The following is a 21,500-nucleotide window of genomic DNA, read 5'->3' as shown; positions in this document are numbered from 1 at the left end:
CTTCCTTTCAAGCTTTCAATGATACGCACCAGGTTGTAATGCAGCTTAGACTCGGGTCTTCCTTTGGGTAAGTGTGGTATATATTATTTAAAAGATTGAGTCCATTGGCAGGCTATGTCCTTTTTGCAATATGGGAAAACATAGTAGGCAAACGATTTTATTTTTCTGCCACTGGCCGCTGAGCACGAATAAAATTCAAATTTTCCAGCATATTAATATTTTTGTATTGTCAGCGTCAGCTTTTAATAAAATTGTTTGTAAATGTTACTATTGCAAAAATAAAAAAAAAAAAGGTTTTTCAATTAATAATTTTTAAAAAAGTATTTTCAGAAATTTCTGTTAGTATATATATCAAGAATTAAATGCAAAAATTTAAATAATAAATCTCCAGTCCATTCCGTAGGTAATCTAGAGACAAAATGGATCTATTTGCAGGGTCTAACAGTGCGGAACAAGTTGGCTCCCAGTCGGAGAATGACGCTTGTGGCGGCGTTGGCACTTTGACGGAGGAGGACTTGATACATTGTGCGACAGTTTGGAACAGAATGAGTTTTGAGGAAAAGGAAAAGTATCGCAATATAAACAATTGCAAGAAATCAAACATAGAGACCGCCGATCCAGTCAGTTCTATGGCGCTTTGCGAGGAGGATGATGCCGACGATACAATTTTAGATCCATTCTGTCCTGAGAAGCCGTCCTGCTCGAGAAGCCTGAAGCCAAGGTGCACGACACGCAGGACCAAGCGTAACATATGCCAGCCCCGCAAACGAAAGAGGCCCTTCGGTGTCAAACGCAAAAAGTGGGTGAAACCGGGTCCAGTCACGAACAACCCATACTTGAACTTCATTCGCACCGTTCGACGCAGATACTGCGGCCTGATGCCCAAGCAGCTAGTCATTCTGGCTGCCTATGAATGGCGGTGTCTGAGTGATAGCAAGAAACTGCGGTATCGTCGTCTGGTACTGCTCAGCCCATGCCCACTTTTCCTTGCCACTGACCAAATCTCTCTCTCTTTCTTTTTATAGGCTTCCCTGGTCAGGGCCAGTCAGCGGCAGCAACAGCGATGTGCCTGCAATCTGACGTGATAACTATCTCTGGACATGTTCATTATAGTCACAAACGAAGGAATACCGCGCCTTGCAGCTGCATTTTCCTGTTCTCATGTCATTTGCTACTCATTTAAAATCATAAATACAATAATGCAATGCACCCAGTATCCATTAAATATACCTCTCTTAACATGCCTTCCACGGTGAAGTGCGCCCAGAAAATGCTCTTCAGCATTCTTCAATTCGAGTTAGTTACGTGCATAGGCAAGATTACATACAACATCCTGGATCAGAATACCTCAATAAGGCTCCACATGTTGAACCGACTTTTAGGCTAATCGCAGATGCTAAAAAGGCAACTGTTGACTTCGTTTGTTGCTCTTTTATTGGCCTTAAGAATTGGTTAATAAAGCTCCGCTTAGGCGAGAGCGGGCACTAGTTATGCATCTATCCTTGCTGCAGAAGCCGAGCATCTCAGCAGATATTTGATAGCCTTTGGGGCGTGCTTTTATTTGTGTACGTGAGTTAAACGTAAGAGAAGTGCGGATTATATATAAGAGCTTTAAGCGGAAACTGTTTAGATTTGTAAATGCTGCGTGTTGTAGAAATGGCGAAGCGACTTAAGGCTTGCATCTGTCGAGGAAGCGTGGATAGAGACAGACGTCGCGGATGTGATAGCGGTTGAGCAGCCAGCAGAGGAAGCGTTCCAGACCCAGGCCGTAGCCGCCGTGCGGCATTGTGCCGTAGACGCGCTGATCTGTGTACCAGTAGTAGGGCTTGGGATCGATGCCCTCGCGCTCGTAGCCCTTCATCAGCTCGGCGCTGTCGTAAATCCTCATGGAGCCGCCAACAATTTCACCCACATTCGGCAGCAGGACATCGACGCTTTCGGTAAGGCGCTGATCGTCCTTGCAGCGCGACATGTAAAACGATTTGATTTCGGCCGGAAATTTAATCAACAGAATCGGCTCATTGATTGTGTCAGTCATTTTGCGCTCGGGCGCCTCCGGAATATCCTCGCCGAATTCATAGAACGTGCCGTCTTCCTTGGGCACGTTGTTCTCCTTGAGCCATTTGATGGCGTCCGCGTATGGCATGCGCCTAAATGGCTTCTTTGGTGGCTTAAAATCGGGATTGAGCTCCTTGACGAGGTAGCCCCAAGGCGACTTCAAAACGCGATCAACCACATCACAGACCAAGTCCTCCAGGCGATCCAGCAAATCGTCAAATGTGATGAACGGACACTCGGCCTCAATGTGAGTGTACTCCGCCAAATGGCGACGTGTCCGGCTCTGCTCAGCCCGATAGCTTTGCGCAATGGTAAACACATCGCCCAGTGCCGGCAGGCATGTCTCCAGATACAGCTGGGAGCTCTGTGTGAGGTAGGCCTCTTCGCCAAAGTACTGCATCTTGAACAGCGTGGAGCCGCCCTCGACCTGGGTCTGCACTAGCGTGGGAGGCGTCACCTCGTTGTAGCCGCGCTCAATGTAATGGCCACGGAATGCCTGCATCACAACGGAGCGCATCTTGAGCACCTTGGACGTGTTCTCGCCGCGTATCATGATGTGCCTGTTGTCCAGCTGCACGTCGGGATGCGCCTCCTCGTTGAGTATTGCATCAGCACCGCCCGGCGGCGCCAAGCCGATCAGTTCCCAATAATCAACATTCAGCTCGTGTCCGCCTGGCGCTGTTTTGCCCTCCGGAAGCAGCCGCAGCGTGCCATAGAGCAGCACAGTGCTCTCAGTGCTGAGCATCAGCGCCTCATACGTCTGGCACAGCAGATCGTTGAGCACGCACTGCAAGAATCCGGTGCCATCGCGCAAGGTAATAAACATCAAGGATTTGCCCTGTCGGCGTAAACGATGTACCCAGCCGTAGATTTTGACACGAGTGTTGCGCTGCTCGGTGCCCTCGACAATGCGAATTCTCTTGGCCACCGGCAAGCTGGGATCCTCGCTGATCTTCACTTTGCGAGCGTCTTCCAGATTCTGTTGCCGCTTCTCAGCATCCACGGCCTCGCGCTGCTCCTTATCCGCATTCTTGTGGCCCTCGCGCACGAATAGCTTTTGGATTTTCTTTAGCTGCGATTTGGCTGCCGGCTCGTAGACTTCGCTGGCGTTCGGATCCTTGCTGTCCACATAGATAGTGGGGAAGGGCTCCTTGCCGGCATGACGCATCGCCTGCAAAATGGTTTTATATGGCTTGGCCTCGCTGCCATCGCCCGAATCGTCGCTTCCACGCTTTTCCGAAGTGAAAAGCGCACCTGCAAAAATAGACAGTCAAATATCCATTTACACACAAATTAACACTCACTTCGACAAGTAACTTCCACACACACAAATAATGGCAACGTGGACGGCCACAGATGCCGCATTGCTGAATACTAATCTTAAAGTATGTATTAATGATAACTTACTCATTGTTAGCTCGGAAAATTGCTTTGAAGGCATTTTCTGAAATGATCTAATATAATTTAATGCAACTGCTTTTAATTTCTTGGCCTGCCTGATTGAAAATTGCACACAAATTGCATCAGTTGCTGACGAAAAAGAAGAAAGGGAAATATTTGATTACTGGGAATTTGTCTTTAACAGCAAGGCATAACATTTTCCCTAATGTTCGAATGGGCTGTTATTTACATCGCGCATAAATCACGTTTGCAAAAAACCAGCCAAGCAGAGTAAAGATCAAATAAATAATAAATAAGTGGATAATTTAATTTACCTAATTAGAACAACCAGCAAAGCAGCAATGTAAAATCTTTACAAAACCTTTATTAACAGCGGCAAATCACTCGTGGACAGCGCTGTTTCGATCATATTAATATATCGATATATTAAGATCTATCGATGCATCAACTTTTTACTGCAAAGAGGTAAACACAGTAATTACAATATTTGCAATGCCCACGGAAAACAAGTAAGGCTTTATACTTTGAGATCTACGTAGAGTAGTATTATTTACGGAACGTTTTCCAACTAGTATCAAGATTTTCCCCAAGTCGGTGGTCTGCGAGGAGAGCACTCTACGTGGTGACATCACCTTTTCCGCTGGCTGCGTCGTGCATCCCAGCGCAACAGTCATTGCCGAGGCAGGACCCATTATATTTGGCGAAAACTGCATAGTGGAGGAGTATGCAACCATTGCACATCGACTATCGGACGGCGCCAGCTGGGATGCCAACAATATTCTGAGCATTGGAAGCCACAATGTCTTCGAAGTCGGCTGCACCGTGGAGGCAGCGCGAATTGGCGACAAAAATGTGTTTGAAAGTAAATGTTTTGTTGGCAAAGGAGTGACCGTGTCCAGCGGCTGTGTAATTGGAGCTGGCATTCGAATGCACACTGCCCAAGTGCTTCCTGAAAATACTATTGTGTATGGGCAGCAAGCCCTGCAGCGCGAGGCCATTGAGAAGCAGGGCTCGCAAACCCTGCAGATCGACTTCTTACGGAAGGTTTTGCCCAATTATCATCACCTGCGCAAGCCCAACTACGACCCAAAGAAGGCACGCAGCGTCGTATAGATTTAATATGTATTTGTATAGGCTAGGCTGTATTAGTTAACTTCTAAAGCTGAGGCATTAAAGCCATTCATCTCTTTCTCAAACGTTTCGATTGTATGATCGCACAGCGCCTCCAGGTCCTCAAGTCCCCGCTTTAGCAAGTCAATGGCGCGCTCGCGGTGCGACTGTATGCGGAAATGCAGCTTTTGTTCTGTGGGATGTGGTATCGTATAACCGCAAAAGTCGACCTCCGGGTAGCGGGCTATAATTGTTTTTAACGCATTTCCAAGCGTGTGTCCCTCGTTTATGAAAACAAATGTGCGGGAACCGTCTCCATTTTTTTCGTCGCCTGCAAGCTAAGGGACACACTTTATTTATTGTCCAAAAGTTTTTGGTAAAATCATTTATTACCTCTGCCAATGCGCCCATTGTGCTGAAAATTGTAGAATTTCACAAAACAAATGCAGCTAATTGTTTTTATCAAAAACGTGCACAGCGTTTATCGGTTGCTTTGCAGCCCTGTGTTATCGAATTTTCGATATTTCGTTATTTGCGATGTCTTGCAACACTCGTGTTCTTGCACATATAGCGAGAACACGCTTGAAACTGAGTTAATGCGAATTTATAGACGTAGTATTGTTGTTAATTTATAATTAGTGCAATCGTTATTTAGAGCGCAACAACAATACGATAGTCAATTTCTAGTGTAATTCAACGCTTTTCACAAAAGTTACCAAACAGCATAAGCAAATTGCAATAAGTTAAGTGCCGCGATTGTGTATGTGTTGTGTGCGTGTGTTTGGAACCAAAAAAAAAAGTCTTATACAGCAGAAAAGGCGGCAAAAGAAACACAACAAAAATAACACTGCACATGATATGCAAAGCAAGGCGGCAAAAAAATTGCAACTACAAACATAATTATTTGTGCAATGCATTTAACGTGAACGTCGGCATCGTCTTGTTGCTCAAAAACAACAACAACAAAATCACTGACATTACGAATGAGCACAAAACTTTTTGCAGCATTTCGTTTTGTGCGTCAATGCAGACAGGAATAAAGAAAGAAACGGCGAAAATAATCTGCAGCGATCCAACAAAAACAACACAGAAACAGAAACGGCAAATGAAATACAGGTTTGTGCAAAAGCAGCAAAAAAAAAAAAAAAACCAAATCAGCTCATTGTACATAGTATGCACTTTGATATATTTTACTGGTAATTTATAAACCAAAAAGGTGTCATTTTTTATGAATTTCTTTAAGCAACGCGCCGTATATACATGTATGTGTACATACATACACACATACACTATATCAAATTATGCAAATTCATGCAGCAGTTGCGCTGCCGACGCCAGGCGTGCGCAAAGGCGGAAGCGTATGCTAGAAGACCAGTTCGCTGCCAGCGCTCAGCTCTGTTATTCTTTTTATTTGCTGTTATTTCAATACATACATATCAATGTACATAAATGCATGTGTATATATGTGTATGTATGTATATACATTATTACGTTAGTAGTTGCCAGGCCGCTTGTTCTTCACCCTACCCCGCCTTTGCGCACATTTTTTATTTTTACATGTTCTGCCAGAAAACGTTGCCTTGCGGCTCATTTGTTTGGTGGTGGAAGCGGCGTCGTCATCGTCGCTCACATCTGTTGTTTGTTAAAGCAGCCTGTCTCTGGCTGCCCGCCTGCCCGTTCGCCGCCTGTCTCTTTGTTGTTGGTGGTGACTAACGCAAAACCGTGTTCCGTTATCTCAAAACGTTTCTCACGTCCCGGTGTCCAATCCAGATCCACACACCCACACATTTTAAGCGTGTGTTGTAATAGCAGAGTTTTTAATGAGAGTACATACATATGTGTGCTTGTATGTGTCATTGGTGGCTTTTATGGCGTTTGGCGCCGTTTCATGTTTCACCCAATGCTATGCGTTCCCCTTACATATTTGCAATTTGGTCTACGTCTACGTTCCGTTTTCTCTGCGTTCCCCCCATTATGTTGTTCACCCTTTTGCATGCTTCGAAGTGCATTTGAATTCATATATTACATACATACATGCATACATATGCATGTCTAGTACTACAGCTGGCATATTCCTGTTTAGATCACAGGAACATTTTTATCCAACTTAATAGTGATCGCTAAAAGTTATCATCCATTTATAAAACATAATAATAATAATTTAAATGTATATGATTTCGCAAGAGCGTATAAATTGATGTATGTAGACACATAAACATACATATTTGTGTCTGGCTCTCTGGCAACGTCGGCGGCGGGCTGTCAAGGGAAGAACGTCGACCGCGGCAGACCATGAAAACTAAAAACCCATGTTGGACGTCAGCACAGACAGAGCACAGACCACGGCAACATCCTGTACAGCAGCCACGAACGAAAAAATGCACATAAAGCATAAAAAAAAGAAAAAAAAACCTGTCATCTGCTCCTGACGTTCCCTTTCCTCCCCGCTTGCATGTTTGGATTTGCCAGACTGCCCAGCAGCCTGCATCCGACACGGCTTCGACATAGATATAAATATATACGTATTGATGTACTTGTGTGTGTGTATGCAAGCAAGAGGACATTGAACGACGTTCGTTCATCGTTAGTCCAAGAGCTGCAGACAGGAGGTAGCATTTTTAGAATTCCCAAAAAAAAAACAAACGAGCAAGTAAGGATATCTTTGGCACGCCGAAGCTTTAATGCCCTTGTGCACATATCTCTATTGCAGATATGGTGTAAAATTTAGAATTTTTATAATTATATTTGAAAATAAAATATTTTGCCATATAGAATCCTACTATTCCAATGATATTCCCTAAAGCAGCCATATGATAGTGATCTGAGGATCTTAGTGGAACTAATAAATACCGAGTTTGGTAAAATTAGATTGATAACAGAAAAGATTTCCATATCACAGCCAACTTTTCGACGGATCATTCCTATGGCAGCTAAGCCTAACACATTTCATGACAAATTCAACATACCCTCTGCAAGGGTATTAAAAGCAACTGTCGCGAACAGACAGCATAAATAAAAACAACAACGATGACATTCCGCACAGGGACAGAGCTAGGAAAGGTCTGGCAACACTGTCATGTCTCGATCCGCGCGAACCGTCTGCAGAAGAAGTAAACGAAATTCGCGCAAATGATGTTGCCAGATTGAAGCACTAGAAGCAAGCAGCTGGTCACATTTGATCGCAATTTTATCGATAATCTATCGAACTGTTGTTGTTTGTAACGTAACGTAACGTAAATGTATATATACAGCGTTTGACTACCTAGCTTGCTGTGTATGTATATGTATATGTAACGTGTGCTACCCCGACTGCAATGTCCTGTGCGTCGCTCTGTGTGTGTGCGTGCGTGTGTGTGTGTGTGTGTGCAGTTTCATTTCGTTTTCGTTTCACTTTTTGGCCATTGCCTGATTCTGTTGCTGCTTGCTTCTTTTATTGTTTTACTTTTACAGCTGCCTCTTTTTCAACTTGCATTTATGCCCGCTCGTTCGTTCTTCCTGGTGCTGCCGTTGTTGTTGCTGCTGTTGCTTTGTGTTTTTGCAGCAAGGGTGGAATAGAGCTCAACGCTTCGTCGCAGCCGTCGCACAAAACAAAAATTTATAACATTCGTACGTCTGGCTTTGATCCTTTTGGGCTTGCTTTTATTATTTTTGCTTTCGATGCAGACGTCTGTCTGGCCACCACCACCCCGAGTCATGAGCGTGAGGGGGAAAGTGTCTTGCAAATAAATAAATAGTCATGTCAGCCATAATATTAATGCCGAGCCCAAATGGCAGGAAGGTGGTGCAAAGTTTACGTTTTGGGGGCGGCAGCGTTGCTAATCAACCCTCTGGGGCGCTGTTTGCCCGACAACAACAGCAAGAACAGCAAAGAACAGCAAAGAACAAGAAACAGAAACGGGAGAAGAACCAATTGCACAGCCTCCCCCAAAATATATCGCAAGTCTGTGCGTGTCTGCGTGGGGTCAATAAACTTTCGCGCCACCAACTTGTGCGGCATGTGGCAGAGATGGACCATTCCATGCCGAAACGAGCCAGGCAACTGCCAACTGTGTACTGGGTACCAGGGATCAGGGACCGTGGACACGTTTCCTTTCTCTAGTCACCCTCGACGTTGCGATGCGACTCGTCATCGGTGGGTCGCACGTTCTACGCATTTTTGTGCATTGACCCCAGTCGGCAACCCACACCTTCATCCACCCCCCCACCCCCTTCATACGGTCGCACACACAATGGCAACCCTTGTTGATTTGATTTTCATACGTCTGAGTGGGGCCGAGCAGGTGAGGCGGTGGGCGGTGTCAGTGTCCTAATCCTTATGAATTTCGCTTGTTTCTGCTTTTATGTTTTCATATATATGCGGACATGCGCTCCCAAATATGGCCATCAAATAAAATATGTATGCACCTTCGATTACACCTTTATGATGTCATAAAGTGAAGACGGCTTTAATTGCACAGTGGGACACATTTATCTGCACAGTGAGCCAAACATATGTGTATATTTATTATGTAATATACGCACATAAAACACTTTTATGGCTACTTGGCTTAATAACCCGTCATGGGCGTGGTTAGATATTGTAAAGTCGCGACGAGACCAGACGGACAATCGGGCACTTCCTGTTTCGGCTTGACAGCAAATTCTATTCAACTTCACGTGGCACGATTTGCCATGTAATTTGCCTAACTTTGAGACAATGCCAGCAATCAGAGAGCCATCATTAAGGGTCATTTGGTAGGGCGAATTTAAGGGTAGTTTACAGTTTTTCGATTTCCCTGGGAAACTGCATACATACATATATGCATGCTAAATTTCACGCTTTTCTCTGCACGTTTTGTCCAATATGCTAATGGGAATGTCCGAGAAAGTGCCAGACAGAGCATTACAGGGCGGCTGACTTGTAAATAGATCTTCAGGCTAAGTGTGTGTGTAAGGGTTCGTGGGAAATTTGAATGTCTTGAAAATTGCCGTAGGGCTAGAGAGAAGAAGAACAACACGAAAGGGGTTGAACAGGTTGCTGTCGCTGGAATCGGCTATTTGAGGCGAACTCTAGTGTTGTGTAAGGCGAAAAGAAAATCCTAACCAAATGAAAATAAAGAGAGAACGTGTAACAATACTTTCAATACAAAAGGAAACAGAGTTTTGTAAAAATATCTTGTTAAATAAAAAACGTTTTTAGAAACTTGACACGATATATAGATCGGATCTGAGAGACACAAGTTTGCGTATTGTTGATAGAGAACAAATTAAAACTAGTTTTAAGTCAGCTTGAAGTTATAAAAACTGTTTATAAGACAGTTAATTATGATACATTATCTCAACTTCACTTATGTTTCTTTCATTTATTAAAATTAAATTATATTAAAATATATGAAATGGAATTGTTGGAATTGTTCCAATATGTCGATTGTCAGCAGGTGTTAGGAATTTGATACTCGGATAATGGCCCATTGAATCATTTGCGTTTCCGAAATATATTCCCAATGACATGTATCTAAAGTTGTGTCAATGTCTAAAGATTCTTTACTTATAAATTGACAACTTATGCGGCGTTTGGTTAAAAAAAAAATACAGGTTTTCAAGTTCTTAAAAAAACAAAAAAAAACCGGATCGGTAGTCTTTCCAAGTGCGGATTAAGTTTACACGACGTTCTAACCGGAAGCAGCCAGACTCGAATCACAGGCCGAGCAAAGGGGCTCGTGCCAGAGAGTTCCTTTTGATATATATCTGTCGATTTATCTATTTAAGTTGTTTTGGCAAATTGATTTCTGTTTTGTTGTCAGTTCGCATTTCTTAAAGTTCTATCATTTTGCTGGCTGCATTTTCAAGATTTTCAAGATTTTTGCTCTTTCATATCATTTTTTCGCTATCTCTTCGCATTTTCGTATATTTTATACAGATTAGGAATATTTCCTATTAAATATGACACAAGATATTAAAGCTTTGGGACTGAGTCTCTTTTTTTTCTCAATTTTAAAGCTAATTCACTTTTGTAAGCATATTTGGGTTTCTTTGGGTTTCAGTTCAGAGTTTTTTTTTTGTTTAAATTTTGTTAGATTGTTTAGATCTATTATTGCTGTCAGACTTCAAACAAAGAATATATATTTCGATAAAGTGTTACGATTATGCGCGAAATTCTATAGCTTACACAGTTTAGGAGCTGGAAAAAGTCAAATAATACTAAATGAAAAATCAATTCATGTATATCTATCTTTGGATGTATGTATCTGAATAAATTCTGTTGGATGGCCCGGTTCAAGCTGTGCACGAGAATTACGCAGTCGCTTGAAGACAATTGCAATATATTTTGTTTTTTTTTTTTTTTCTTGAAAGAGCCGCATCATGTGCTTCGAGGTTTCTCATCTTCAGTCTGAGTAGCAGTTGCAGATGCAGATACAGATACAGTTTGAGATACAGATACAGGTAGAGACACTGATACAGATGCAGATGCAGATACAGATACACGTACAGATACAGGTAGAGACACAGATACAAATAGTGATACATATACAGATACGGATACATATAGAGATAGAGATACAAATGCAGATACAGATACACTTACAGAAAGATATACAGATACATATAGAGATAGATATAGAGATACAGACACAGATAGATATACAGATACAGATACAGATACATATATGTGCATGTACATCCATCTCTCAGTCTTGCTCTGATGTTTTTATTCTTTTCTTGAGGCGCTCAAGCTCACAAAAAGTTCACACGCTGCTGTTGTCTGTCATGTGTTTGTTGTTCTCGTCATTGTTGTTGTTGTTGTTGTTGTTGTTGTTGTTGTTGTTGTTGTGGGTGTTCTGGTTGTTGTGGTCTTGGCCAGACCAGACAGCTGTTAATGCAAATCAAACAACAACAACATTGTTGCGCGGTTTGTTTGCTGCAGCAGAACAAAAAAATAAATAAAATAGAAGAAGAAGAAGAAGAAAAAAAAATGCTATTGCCATATTGAAACAATCCGAACGCGAAAGCAAATACATATGTAGAAATGTTATCAGAGCTTGTGTTTAGTTCGCTTGAAATTTGTTGCGCTGATAAAACGAAGCAAAATACAATATAATATAATATAACATAATATAATATTATATTCATACACGTGTGCGTGTGTGTGTGTGTGTGTGTGTGTGTGTGTGTAGTTTTCTTTCGAAAGAGCTTTTTGGCTTGTTTTGTGCTGTTTTTGCTTCCGCTTGTTGTTGTTTAGAAATAGAAATGATTTCACAAAACGCTTTGGCTGGCAACGCACACACAGCTCGCCGCAACGCGTGCAACTCCCCTCGCCCCGAACGGGCCCGGTCCGCGTTCTCTCTCAGGCTCAGTTCTCGGTGATCGGCGCTCGGCTCGAAAAGAAACACGTTTTTTTTTTTGTTTTTTTGCCAGCTTTTGCTGATTTTATATTAGATATTCTTGTGTTGCCTGGCCTGATGCTAGCTTATTATTTATTCTTTTGCTGCCACAAAAAATATATATAAAAAGAACAACAAAAACAAGAACAACTTGTGGCCGGGTGATTCAGCGGCCCAAAGTGAATGTACCCCGAACTCTGAGCCAGAGCATATTCGGTTGTAAAATGTCACGCTGTATTACGTTTATTTTATTGTTCTATGCAAAACACTTAACAAATTTGCAATAGGTGCGAGGGAGACAGACCTAGCTAGCCAGCCAGACAGTTTGAAGAGGATAGCAATAAAAGGAAGTCGCGGCCCCTCAAAGAACAGCGTCTATTTGTCTGTCTGCTGATCTGTGTGTGTGCGTGTGTATCTGATTGATGAGCAGGCAAATACATGTGGCAACATACTTTGATCGAGTTGAGCGAACGTCAGATGCCCTGTAATGCAAGATATTGTAGGCTGATAAAGGCAGCAGCAGGAAAATTAAATTCGAACAAGAGGCACACTTAAAAGTTTGCAGTCAGAAATATATTATATATAATACTATATAATGTATATGCTTGTCAGACAGGTTAGAAATTATCATTGATTTACCAACACAATCTGTTGTTACTATTCTCAACACTCTCTATATATCCAGCATAAATTTCTTAACCTATTTCCTATTTATTGTATTTACTTGAATGATATAGTAAATTGAGTTTATTTTGAATTTCCTTCCCTCATAGCTGTAGGCTCTGATAATGACACTGATAATGTCACTGATATATTAAATAATTGGAAAGACACTCAAAATAATTTGTGCCACGTACAGAAGAAACGCTCTACAAAACTCTTCCCAAGACTTTGGTACAAAAAAAAAAAGGATTCAATTGTGTGCGAACCTGTGCAGCCTTGTTGTTATCATACCCCATCTGAATGTTGATGTACTGGGTGTACCTACAATTCAGGCAATTAGTGTGAGAATGAGAGAGCTTTAAGACTGCGCGCTGTGGCCCCAGCAACTGCTTCTTCTTTAATGAAGGTCAATGTTCGTGCGTTGGATGCCGCCGCCGACGTTCTTTTCCGCTGCTTCGCTCCGTTTGGCTTGGGCCGGGCCTGGGTGCTTGACGCCTTTGGTCTGCCTCTTGCTGTTGTTGCTGTGATAGTGAACTGTTGGCGGATCGGCGCACAACTCGTAACTCGTAACTCGTAAGTCGTAAGTCGCGGGTTCATCAGCGTACAAACAAGAGTCAAAGCCCAGAGCCGAACCCAAACAGAGCTTTGCTAATGGTTTTTCATGCCTCTCTCTCTCTCTCTCTCGGTCAGACTCGAATATAATTATGTATAACATAATTTAATTGTTTCAATTTGTTTTGTTTGACTCGAGAGATTCTGTGCGAGTGGGAGGTTTCCGTTTTCGATGGTAACCTTTGACCTCCAATTTTCTAGAGCAAAATTGGATAAAAGAAAAGAAGAAAAAAAGAAGATAAATCGTTGCATAATGCACTCCTAATAATATGAGTTCAACCAATTGAAGGCAAATATTGGATACTTTTTTCGATTCACTTAATTTGAGGCAGTTTGAACTTTTTCAACTTAAAGAAAATAGAAAAATCTTGAACTCAGAACATTTTTAATACACGATTGTTAAAAGTTGCTTAATACAAACCAAAGAATTAAAGAATTCTCTAGATTTCTCAAGAAATGTACAAGAAAAGTGCTTACGAAATGTTTTAAAAAAAAAAATCATAACATTTTCAGGATTTTGGAATAGTTTGCATTTTTTGCGTCCCCTTTATAGACGGATAAAAGTAAATATTTCTTTGGAAAACTTTCAATAGTAGAGCTGACTTTTAAGATATGCATATTTGTAAGCAGAGGTAATTGTTCCCAAGGGGGCAGAACTAGGTTCAAAGAACTACATGGCGGTTCGACGAGAATTGATGCATAAGCAAAATACACACAAAGCCAGGTTTTTCAGAAGTTCAGCTAGTTCACGGGAAAACCCAAAAAGCATCGAAGCAAGCTTTGGAGGTGTGGACGGACGACTCCATAGAAATTGAGCATGTGAAGCGAGCGGCAGCCAAAAGCGCCATTTCCGATGAAAATAATCTGTCGAAATAAATATGCATACAAAAAGGAAATTGTATTTGTGTGTATGTGTGTGTGTGTGTGTGTGTGTGTGTGTGTGTGTGTGTGTGTGTGCTATGGCTATGGAGTATGGCCGCGGTTCGGTGGGTTCTTTCACGTTGGCAGCTGAAAAGTGCTCCAACAATTATGAACGTTGACCTTTTTGCCAAATTTTCCACTGTGCCACGGATGTAAAGGTGAAAGAGGAATGGAACAGAACAGAGCAGAACAGAACAGAACAGAAGGGAAGAGAACCTAATGACAACTGTGCGGGCCGCAGCGGTCGGTTGGGGGGCGGTAAGGCGTAAGGTAAATGAATGCGCTGAGCCGAAAGGCAAGAGAAGATTGCGCCAAATAGTCTACGAAGAAGAAGAAGAAGCATAACAAAAAGTATTCAAAAGCAAATAAATAACCAAAAGGCAAACACACACACAAACACACAATTTGGCCAAGAGCAAAGCTCACCCAAAGACAACGGCAGCAAACGCGGCTCTAACAGGAGACAAAGGGGGCTGACAAGGCACGCACACCATGATACACACATACATACAGACATTTGTATGTATGTGTATTGTGTATAACCTGGCGCTGACTTTGTCTTTTTGAAAGTTGAAATGCTGCCTAGGCAGAATCTCAGGGCATCGGCAGCAGCAGAGCAGCAGCAGCAGCAGCAGCGCAGCGCAGTGCTAGAGCCAATAAACGGGTTTGAAACAAAAGAACAGACGCTTAACAGAGAGCAGCCGCCCTGCCTCCTCTACCCTCCTACCACCCTGCCACTTCAAGCAACGCCACCCGCCCTCGCTGTTTCGACCGCGTGAAGATCACGAGAACAACAACAGAAACAAGAGCAAAACAGTGCGCGATGGTGTTCTGCCAGAGGAACGAAATGGTAACTGGAACTGGAACTGAAACTTGTGCGTGGATGGTAGAAGAAGTGAGACGGGGGGGGCAACAATTGTGGCATTGAACTGAGCGATCTGTAAAGAAGTCTCAATGCTAAGGATGGGCGGAAAATTGACTAATACGGATTTGAATTCAACATTAACAGGCACGATGTTAATCATTTTGCATGTATGTTTAAGTATATACAGTATGTCAATAAAGTGTTTTGACTAACGAAAAAAAACTAATTTTTTGGGTTTAGTTGAAAATAAATGTACCTAAAAGTGAGAATTTTTTTTCAATTCTAATTTATTTCGATTCTATATTTTTCCTAGAACTTAATGGCAAAAAGAATTGTTAAATAACATTACCCAAACATTTTATAAAATTAAAAAACTAAAAACATTCAAATTTTATGCTGTCAATAAAGTGTTTTTACACGAAACTTTATTACTAAATAACAATGTTAAAAAAACAGGAATATTTTTTTTTAATACTTTGTGTGGCTGCCATTAGCGTCACATACAGCCTGCAATCGCCGTTTCATTGAAACAATAAGGTTTTGTATGTATGTTTCTGGAATCTTCTGCCATTCTTCCAGTACAGCAGCTTTTAAATCAGTTTTTGATTTTGGACTCCGCTTTGCGACTTTTTTTTTCAAATATGACCACACATTTTCTATTGGATTCATATCTGGACTTTGTGGTGGAGTGTCTAACACCTTTCCACAGTTGTACAACAGCCAAACTCTTACCATATGAGCTTTATGCTTCGGGTCATTGTCCTGGTAAAATTTAAAAATTGGCTTATTGTCCTCATAGAATCCAAATTTCTGTGCACTACTGACGAGATGTGTCTGTAAAATGCTCAGATATTGTCTAGCATCCATGGTATTCTCAATGAAGGTCAAATCTCCTACACCCTTGCTCGAAATACACCCCCACACCATCACTGATAGTTTTCCGAATTTAACGGTTGGAATAATATTGCGGTTTTCCAACGCTGTTAGTGGCTTTCTCCAGACTCTGGATGGCCCATCGTTGTAGAATAGCATCATCTTGCTTTCGTCACAGAATATGACGTTACTCCAAAAATCGTTCGAACTATTTACATGGACTTGAGCGAACGATAGCCGCTTCAAAATATTCGCCGCCGATAGTAGAGGTTTTTTCCTGGCAACTCGTGATGTGTAGTCATTGGAATTCAGTAATTTTCGGACAGTTTCATGTGACACATCAACACCACTTTCTTCCTTGAACTCCTGAGCAATATCCCTAAGCGAAATTTGTGGATTTTTCTCAATTTTTCTCAGAATTTTTCGCTTATCTCTGTCAGAAATTTTGCAGGGTCGACCACATACTGGCTTTGCCTCTAGCCTATCTTCCTTATTGGCTCTGTTTAATATGTTGTATATCGTTGCTTTTGATAAATTAAACATATCAGCCAGTTCCGAGACTTGACGTCCCATCTGATGGTTATAATACACCAGCTGAGCGACTTCAAAAGTTGTTCTTTTTCCTGGCATTTTATTTTTCATAAAATTAAAGCAAAACGTTATAAATTGCAATAGAAAATGACAAGAAAAGTCGAAGACACAAGAGAAGCCAAAACGCATGGGCCCAAATCTAACGGGATCACCCAAAAGAGAACGGCAAAACAATTTACCGTAGCTGTAAAAACACTTTATTGACAGCATAAAATGTGAATGTTTTTAGTTTTTTAATTTTATAAAATGTTTGGGTAATGTTATTTAACAATTCTTTTTGCCATTAAGTTCTAGGAGAAATATAGAATCGAAATAAATTATAATTGAAAAAAAATTCTCACTTTTAGGTACATTTATTTTCAACTAAACCCAAAAAATTAGTTTTTTTTTGTTAGTAAAAACACTTTATTGACATACTGTATATAAATATATATAGATTGCTAATCAAGTTAGATTTGATTATTCTACAGATCTTTAAAGGGTATCAAGAGGTAATACAAATAAAAAAGTAGACACCACAGTAGCAAGATTAGTTTAAAAAATAACAGGACTTGGTTATCGATTTGTATCGGTTGCTTAAAAAGGATCACGTTATCGATTATCGGAAAAAAACTCGTACTTCGTTTAAATTTAAATTTCAATCTAAAAACGTTACTTTTCATAATTTCACCATGCAAATGTGTCTCATTCTTTGATTTACCTTTGTTCAGCTGCAAAATGAACCAAGAATGACAGTTAGAGCCTTCTTTAATTAAGAGTATTCATCAATTACACGCCTTGCACGCCCACCGCGCCCACACCTCCGCGACCTAAAACCACCCTCACCCACGCACCATTCTACTAAGCCTCCACAGTACACTCTCTGCTATTTATGAAGAAGGCATTTTAATTTCTGTAATCAATATGTAACACCCTGAAGGTTATCATATATTGTGATATATATATATTCTTTATGAGGTTTACAGATTCGTTGAGTTTTGTTGCATGCAAACTTTTGTTGCAGATAGGCAACATACATGTATGTACATATATTTCGCTGTCGAACTTATCGAACTACAATATTGTTAAACTGTCAATAATACGAGTGTCCTCGCCTATTAGGCGGACACTCTTCTTAGCCTAAGAAAGTATTCATTGCAATAGGAAAAATCGCTTGAAAATGTTTAATGTTAACTAGGGTATTCACTATTCGGCTTCCCGAAGGTGTTTATTTTTATTTTGTCTCCCAACAGGCATGTAATTAACATTAGTTGGTGGTGGGTGGTTTGGGGAATGCATTTTGCTGCCTGTTTTCATTTTGCGACATGTTAAAATTAATGCGTGTACTTAAGAGCTTTGCAGCCTACAAATGTGTGTATCTTCTGCCGGCAACAGCCATAAATCTTCAGGCCGTCCTTCAACCTAGAAATTCAATATCTGCCAAATCACTCGACGGTGAGTGTGGCGGATAGAAGAAGAGGCAGACGCATCCATCATATCTCACGTACGAACCTAAATTTGTATGCCATGCGGGTGCCCGTCTCTGAGAACAAGTAGAAGCAGGAGGCGAGAACGAGAACGAGAAAGCGCGACTTCCGACTTGAGCAGAGCGTATTTCACCACGGCACGATAATCACCACAAGACGACAATACCGTTCGCCAAGCTGCCGCATGTGGTGGAAATGTACTAAAACTAATATCGTGCTATAGCAAAGGATAAAAAAGATAATTAAAATGTATTCTTTTACACATTTTATAGCTGTTACAAAATATGTTTTTAAATCCCAAACGTAAATGCGCATTTTGATTGCTTTTTTAGCTGTTGTTGTTGTTGTTGTTGTAAAATTTGTATCTTGTTCTTGTTGTATTTTTGTGCGAGACCAACAAGTTTATAAATTTAAACGCTTTTGGGCTTTTCATAGTTTATGCGTTCTTGTTGTTGTCGTTTTGGCTATTCATGGGCGACCCGCTCTAAGCGCTCCACACGCACTTAAAACAACAAAAACAACAGCGACAAAAACGACGCGGGTCGACGGTTAGTTGGTTTATTGACATCGCTGCCGGCGTCAACGTCGGCGTCTGCGTCGCTGTTGCCACTTTTTTTTTTTTTCAAGTTCGTGAATTTTTAGCCGTTCGTTGACTTTTGTTTTGTTAACGCATTTATTTGTATTTTATGTACCAGTGTATGTGTGTCCGTCCCCAACTAATGTCATTTTAACACTGGTTTCTGTTCTGCTTTGTGCTCTATTATTGTTGCTCTATAGCAACGGCTGCTTGATCTCATGTCTTTTTGGCTTAAACGATTTTCGCAACCGTTTCTGGGAATGCCAGAAACTAAGTTCAGGCTGAGCACAAGTCCGGCGACTGAGATTAGGAGACCCGCAGCAACGTGTGTGGGGAGGCTGATCGAAATTTCCTGCACATGTCTACCCAGTCTCAGACATGAGTTTAACGCGAAATATGAGGTCAGTGCGAGGCCGGAGAGACAAGGGCTAGGGATCTAAGAAGAAGAAGAAACAATTGCCCTAATTAGCGATAATGTAAGGGGATATCGTGGGTGTTGAAAACCTGAAAAATATCGATTTCGGTCTTCATTTTTGGCATGTGTACAATACAAGGGTATAAAATAACGAATTCATTTCTTAAAATTTCCCAAACAATCAACTCAAATATCAATTTCATAATCTTTCCCTTTTTCTCTTTTATTACAGGTAAACACATTTTGCAATGCAACACGCCAGTGTTTAAAAGAGAACGCGAGAGAGAGAGGGAGAGAGATTTAGCTAGATCAAAGAGAGTAAGTCAACTAGGATACAACTACATACACACACAACTGCAATTGTCAAACGCAAAGGGGTTGCGGCTCGTCCGTTGCGGTTAGCAGCTGTTGCTAAAAAACATGCATATAAACTCTCATTTATTACTGTATTATTACGTAATCAAGCGTAAAACGATTTAAAAAAAAAATGCCTCATACTCTCATAATCGCACAATACTGTTAAAAGAATTAAACAATTGATTTCAAGCTCCCTTGAGCTTTTTTTATTTTTTTTAACTTCCGGCCTTCAAGAGCGCGTTTGCTCTCTGGCAGGCAAGCCTTGCACTCGGATCCACTACTCTCCCTCGTGAGAGCGAAAGGAAGAGAGAGCGAGAGAGCGGCAGAAGCAACGCTCGACAGCTGCATTAATTTTTCGGGTACAAGCTGCCTAATTTCCGGTTTCAAGTGTCACTTTTTCCTCCAATATGATTGAAAAAGCCATAACAAACACATACATATATGCATGTACCTTTAGGTGTGTGTGTGTGTATGTGTAAATGGCCTGCATTCTTGTTGTTTTTATGGTTTTTGGGTTGGGTTACGTTCAGCAACGCCGCTGCCAGCAGACATCTGGCTGTGGCTGCCTGTGACAATGACAGCTGCTAAAAGGGCCAGAGCCCAGAGACTGCATCCATCATGCTCTCTCGCTCTGTGCTTGAAACGAATCGAGCCCAGCCGAGTCGGCATTTAATTGGCTGGTTGTGTGTTTAATGAGCGCGCGCTCGATTGAATTGTCTGTCAATATGGCAATAAAACTGTTTTGAGGTTAGGGCTGACTAATTCAAAGAATGCAGCCTCAGTTTGGCTTATCATGTCGTTATTATATAGCCAAACGTTTGTCTTTTGTCTTGTAATTGTGTATTTGTCAATAGTAAAAATATTTAAACGTTGTTTTTTCCATGCTGCAGCCGTCGTTGCCTCGTCCCGCCTCTTTTTGTTGTTGTTTTTGTTGTTTGTTTCTTTGGCACGTTCGACGTCTCGTTCGTCATTGGGGGTTCATGAACCGCTTGCAAGGACAGTCGGAGCAAGCAAGCGCAGGCAGATCGATCACAGAAGCTTAAGCTCGAAAATGAAATAAGACGTCGAGATGCCGTGTGCCATTTTCCACTTGTTTCCTGTGCCGCCGCACACATGCACACATGCATACATACACACATATATATAACACTTGAACCCATAATTCTCAGAATCCGAACAGGCAGACAGACGGAGAGCAGAACAAATAAAGCAGACGCGCAGCGCGCCGCCTTCTTATGCTACAGCTCTTCGCCCCTGTCTGACAACAAAAACAACAACAACGACGACGATGGTGTTGCCACCTCCTGCGTGAGTCACACATCGGGCAGCAGAGACACACACACACACACACACACATATGCATATGTATGTAAGCAGGCGGACTCAATCAAAGTTGGCAACGTTGGCCAAAGCGCACAAAAAATCACTGACCTTGACTTTTAACAAAGTTTAAGGCCCTTTTAGTTGCCAACAAATACATGCACACACACACACACACACACACACGCAGCATAATTATATACAATTCGTGTGTGCATGTGTGCGTGTGTGTGTATTGGAGCCAAGCGCGCTCGTTTCTAGACTGGTTTATTGTGCGCTGCTGCTACTGGCGCTGCCTCAGCCGCCGCTGCGCGCTATTCTTAAGCTTGCTTAACGCACATGACGCAAGCGTCGTCCGCTGCTGCGCAGACTTTTACATTTTTCCTATTGCATCAGCGCGTAGCGTCTATCACGCATACATACATACACACACACACACACACACACATGTGTGTATGTACATACCTGATCGTTTTATTTATTGTTGTTTCTGTTGTAGCCTTAACCATAAAAAGTTGTGTGTATGTACAAAAATAGCACATTTAACTGAACAGCAGGCCGCAAATCATCTTTTACCTGTCTTCTCTTTCTTTTGTTTTCAATTCGCTCTTTCTTCATGCTACTTATGAGCCGGGGTGTTAACACGGCCAATCCAATCATTCAATATGCAAATCTTGTCGAATAAATAATACATTGATAGGACATCACACATATGTTTTAAATTAATGAAGTCTAGTCTTTTTCCAAATTTTTGTTTTCTTCTTAATGCCGCTGCAACTCGTTTACTCGCTCCATCCACACTCTTACTCCATTACACACACACACACACTCAGACTTCCTGCCGCAGTGGAGTGCACTGCTCTCCTTGTTCTGGCTGCTTCTCACTCTTGTACTTCTGTCATTCTACTGT

General features: G+C 41.6%; 5 protein-coding genes across 8 annotated transcripts in view; 3 read left to right on the top strand and 2 right to left on the bottom strand.

Moving 5' to 3' along the window:
- The first annotated feature begins 55 nt into the window (after positions 1-55).
- On the top strand, positions 56-1,225 carry LOC6634255 (uncharacterized). 2 transcript variants are annotated; one of them, XM_015169824.3, is made up of 3 exons: positions 56-338; positions 404-959; positions 1,026-1,225. In XM_015169824.3, the coding sequence occupies exons 2-3, from the start codon at positions 420-422 to the stop codon at positions 1,083-1,085; spliced, it is 600 nt and encodes a 199-aa protein (XP_015025310.1). In that variant the 5' UTR covers positions 56-338; positions 404-419; the 3' UTR covers positions 1,086-1,225. The 2 variants fall into 2 exon arrangements, with proteins under 2 accessions (XP_015025310.1, XP_002057641.1); XM_002057605.4 differs by having other exon boundaries at positions 392-959.
- A 191-nt stretch (positions 1,226-1,416) lies between these two features.
- On the bottom strand, positions 1,417-3,864 carry AsnRS (asparagine--tRNA ligase). Of its 2 annotated transcripts, XM_002057606.2 has the most exons (3): positions 3,774-3,864; positions 3,466-3,588; positions 1,417-3,312 (listed from the first exon to the last, which is right to left on the bottom strand). In XM_002057606.2, the coding sequence occupies exons 2-3, from the start codon at positions 3,497-3,499 to the stop codon at positions 1,670-1,672; spliced, it is 1,677 nt and encodes a 558-aa protein (XP_002057642.1). In that variant the 5' UTR covers positions 3,500-3,588; positions 3,774-3,864; the 3' UTR covers positions 1,417-1,669. The 2 variants fall into 2 exon arrangements, with proteins under 2 accessions (XP_002057642.1, XP_070065097.1); XM_070208996.1 differs by lacking the exons at positions 3,466-3,588; positions 3,774-3,864 and adding an exon at positions 3,363-3,438.
- On the top strand, positions 3,832-4,655 carry DCTN6-p27 (dynactin subunit 6). Its single transcript, XM_002057607.4, has 2 exons — positions 3,832-3,968; positions 4,032-4,655. Exons 1-2 carry the CDS (start codon positions 3,952-3,954, stop codon positions 4,570-4,572), a joined length of 558 nt encoding a protein of 185 aa, XP_002057643.1. The 5' UTR covers positions 3,832-3,951; the 3' UTR covers positions 4,573-4,655.
- Positions 4,568-5,131, bottom strand: Polr1D (RNA polymerases I and III subunit AC2 l(2)37Cg). Its single transcript, XM_002057608.3, has 2 exons — positions 4,963-5,131; positions 4,568-4,907 (listed from the first exon to the last, which is right to left on the bottom strand). Exons 1-2 carry the CDS (start codon positions 4,978-4,980, stop codon positions 4,605-4,607), a joined length of 321 nt encoding a protein of 106 aa, XP_002057644.1. The 5' UTR covers positions 4,981-5,131; the 3' UTR covers positions 4,568-4,604.
- Positions 5,132-5,138: 7 nt separating this feature from the next.
- brat (brain tumor) overlaps positions 5,139-21,500 on the top strand; it is a 28,293-nt gene continuing 11,931 nt past the window's right edge. Inside the window, exons 1-2 of one of the 2 annotated variants that reach the window (XM_015169829.3) lie at positions 5,139-5,685; positions 19,146-19,231. The gene's annotated coding sequence lies outside the window, so the exon portion shown is untranslated. The remainder of the gene's footprint in view (positions 5,686-19,145; positions 19,232-21,500) is intronic. The other variant, XM_015169826.3, reaches the window with a different exon arrangement.

The sequence above is a fragment of the Drosophila virilis genome, chromosome 4, assembly GCF_030788295.1.
Source record: "Drosophila virilis strain 15010-1051.87 chromosome 4, Dvir_AGI_RSII-ME, whole genome shotgun sequence".
NCBI classification, from domain to species: domain Eukaryota; kingdom Metazoa; phylum Arthropoda; class Insecta; order Diptera; family Drosophilidae; genus Drosophila; species Drosophila virilis.
The sequence above is the reverse complement of the archived record's forward strand: the minus strand, read 5'-3'. Positions and strand labels throughout refer to the sequence as shown.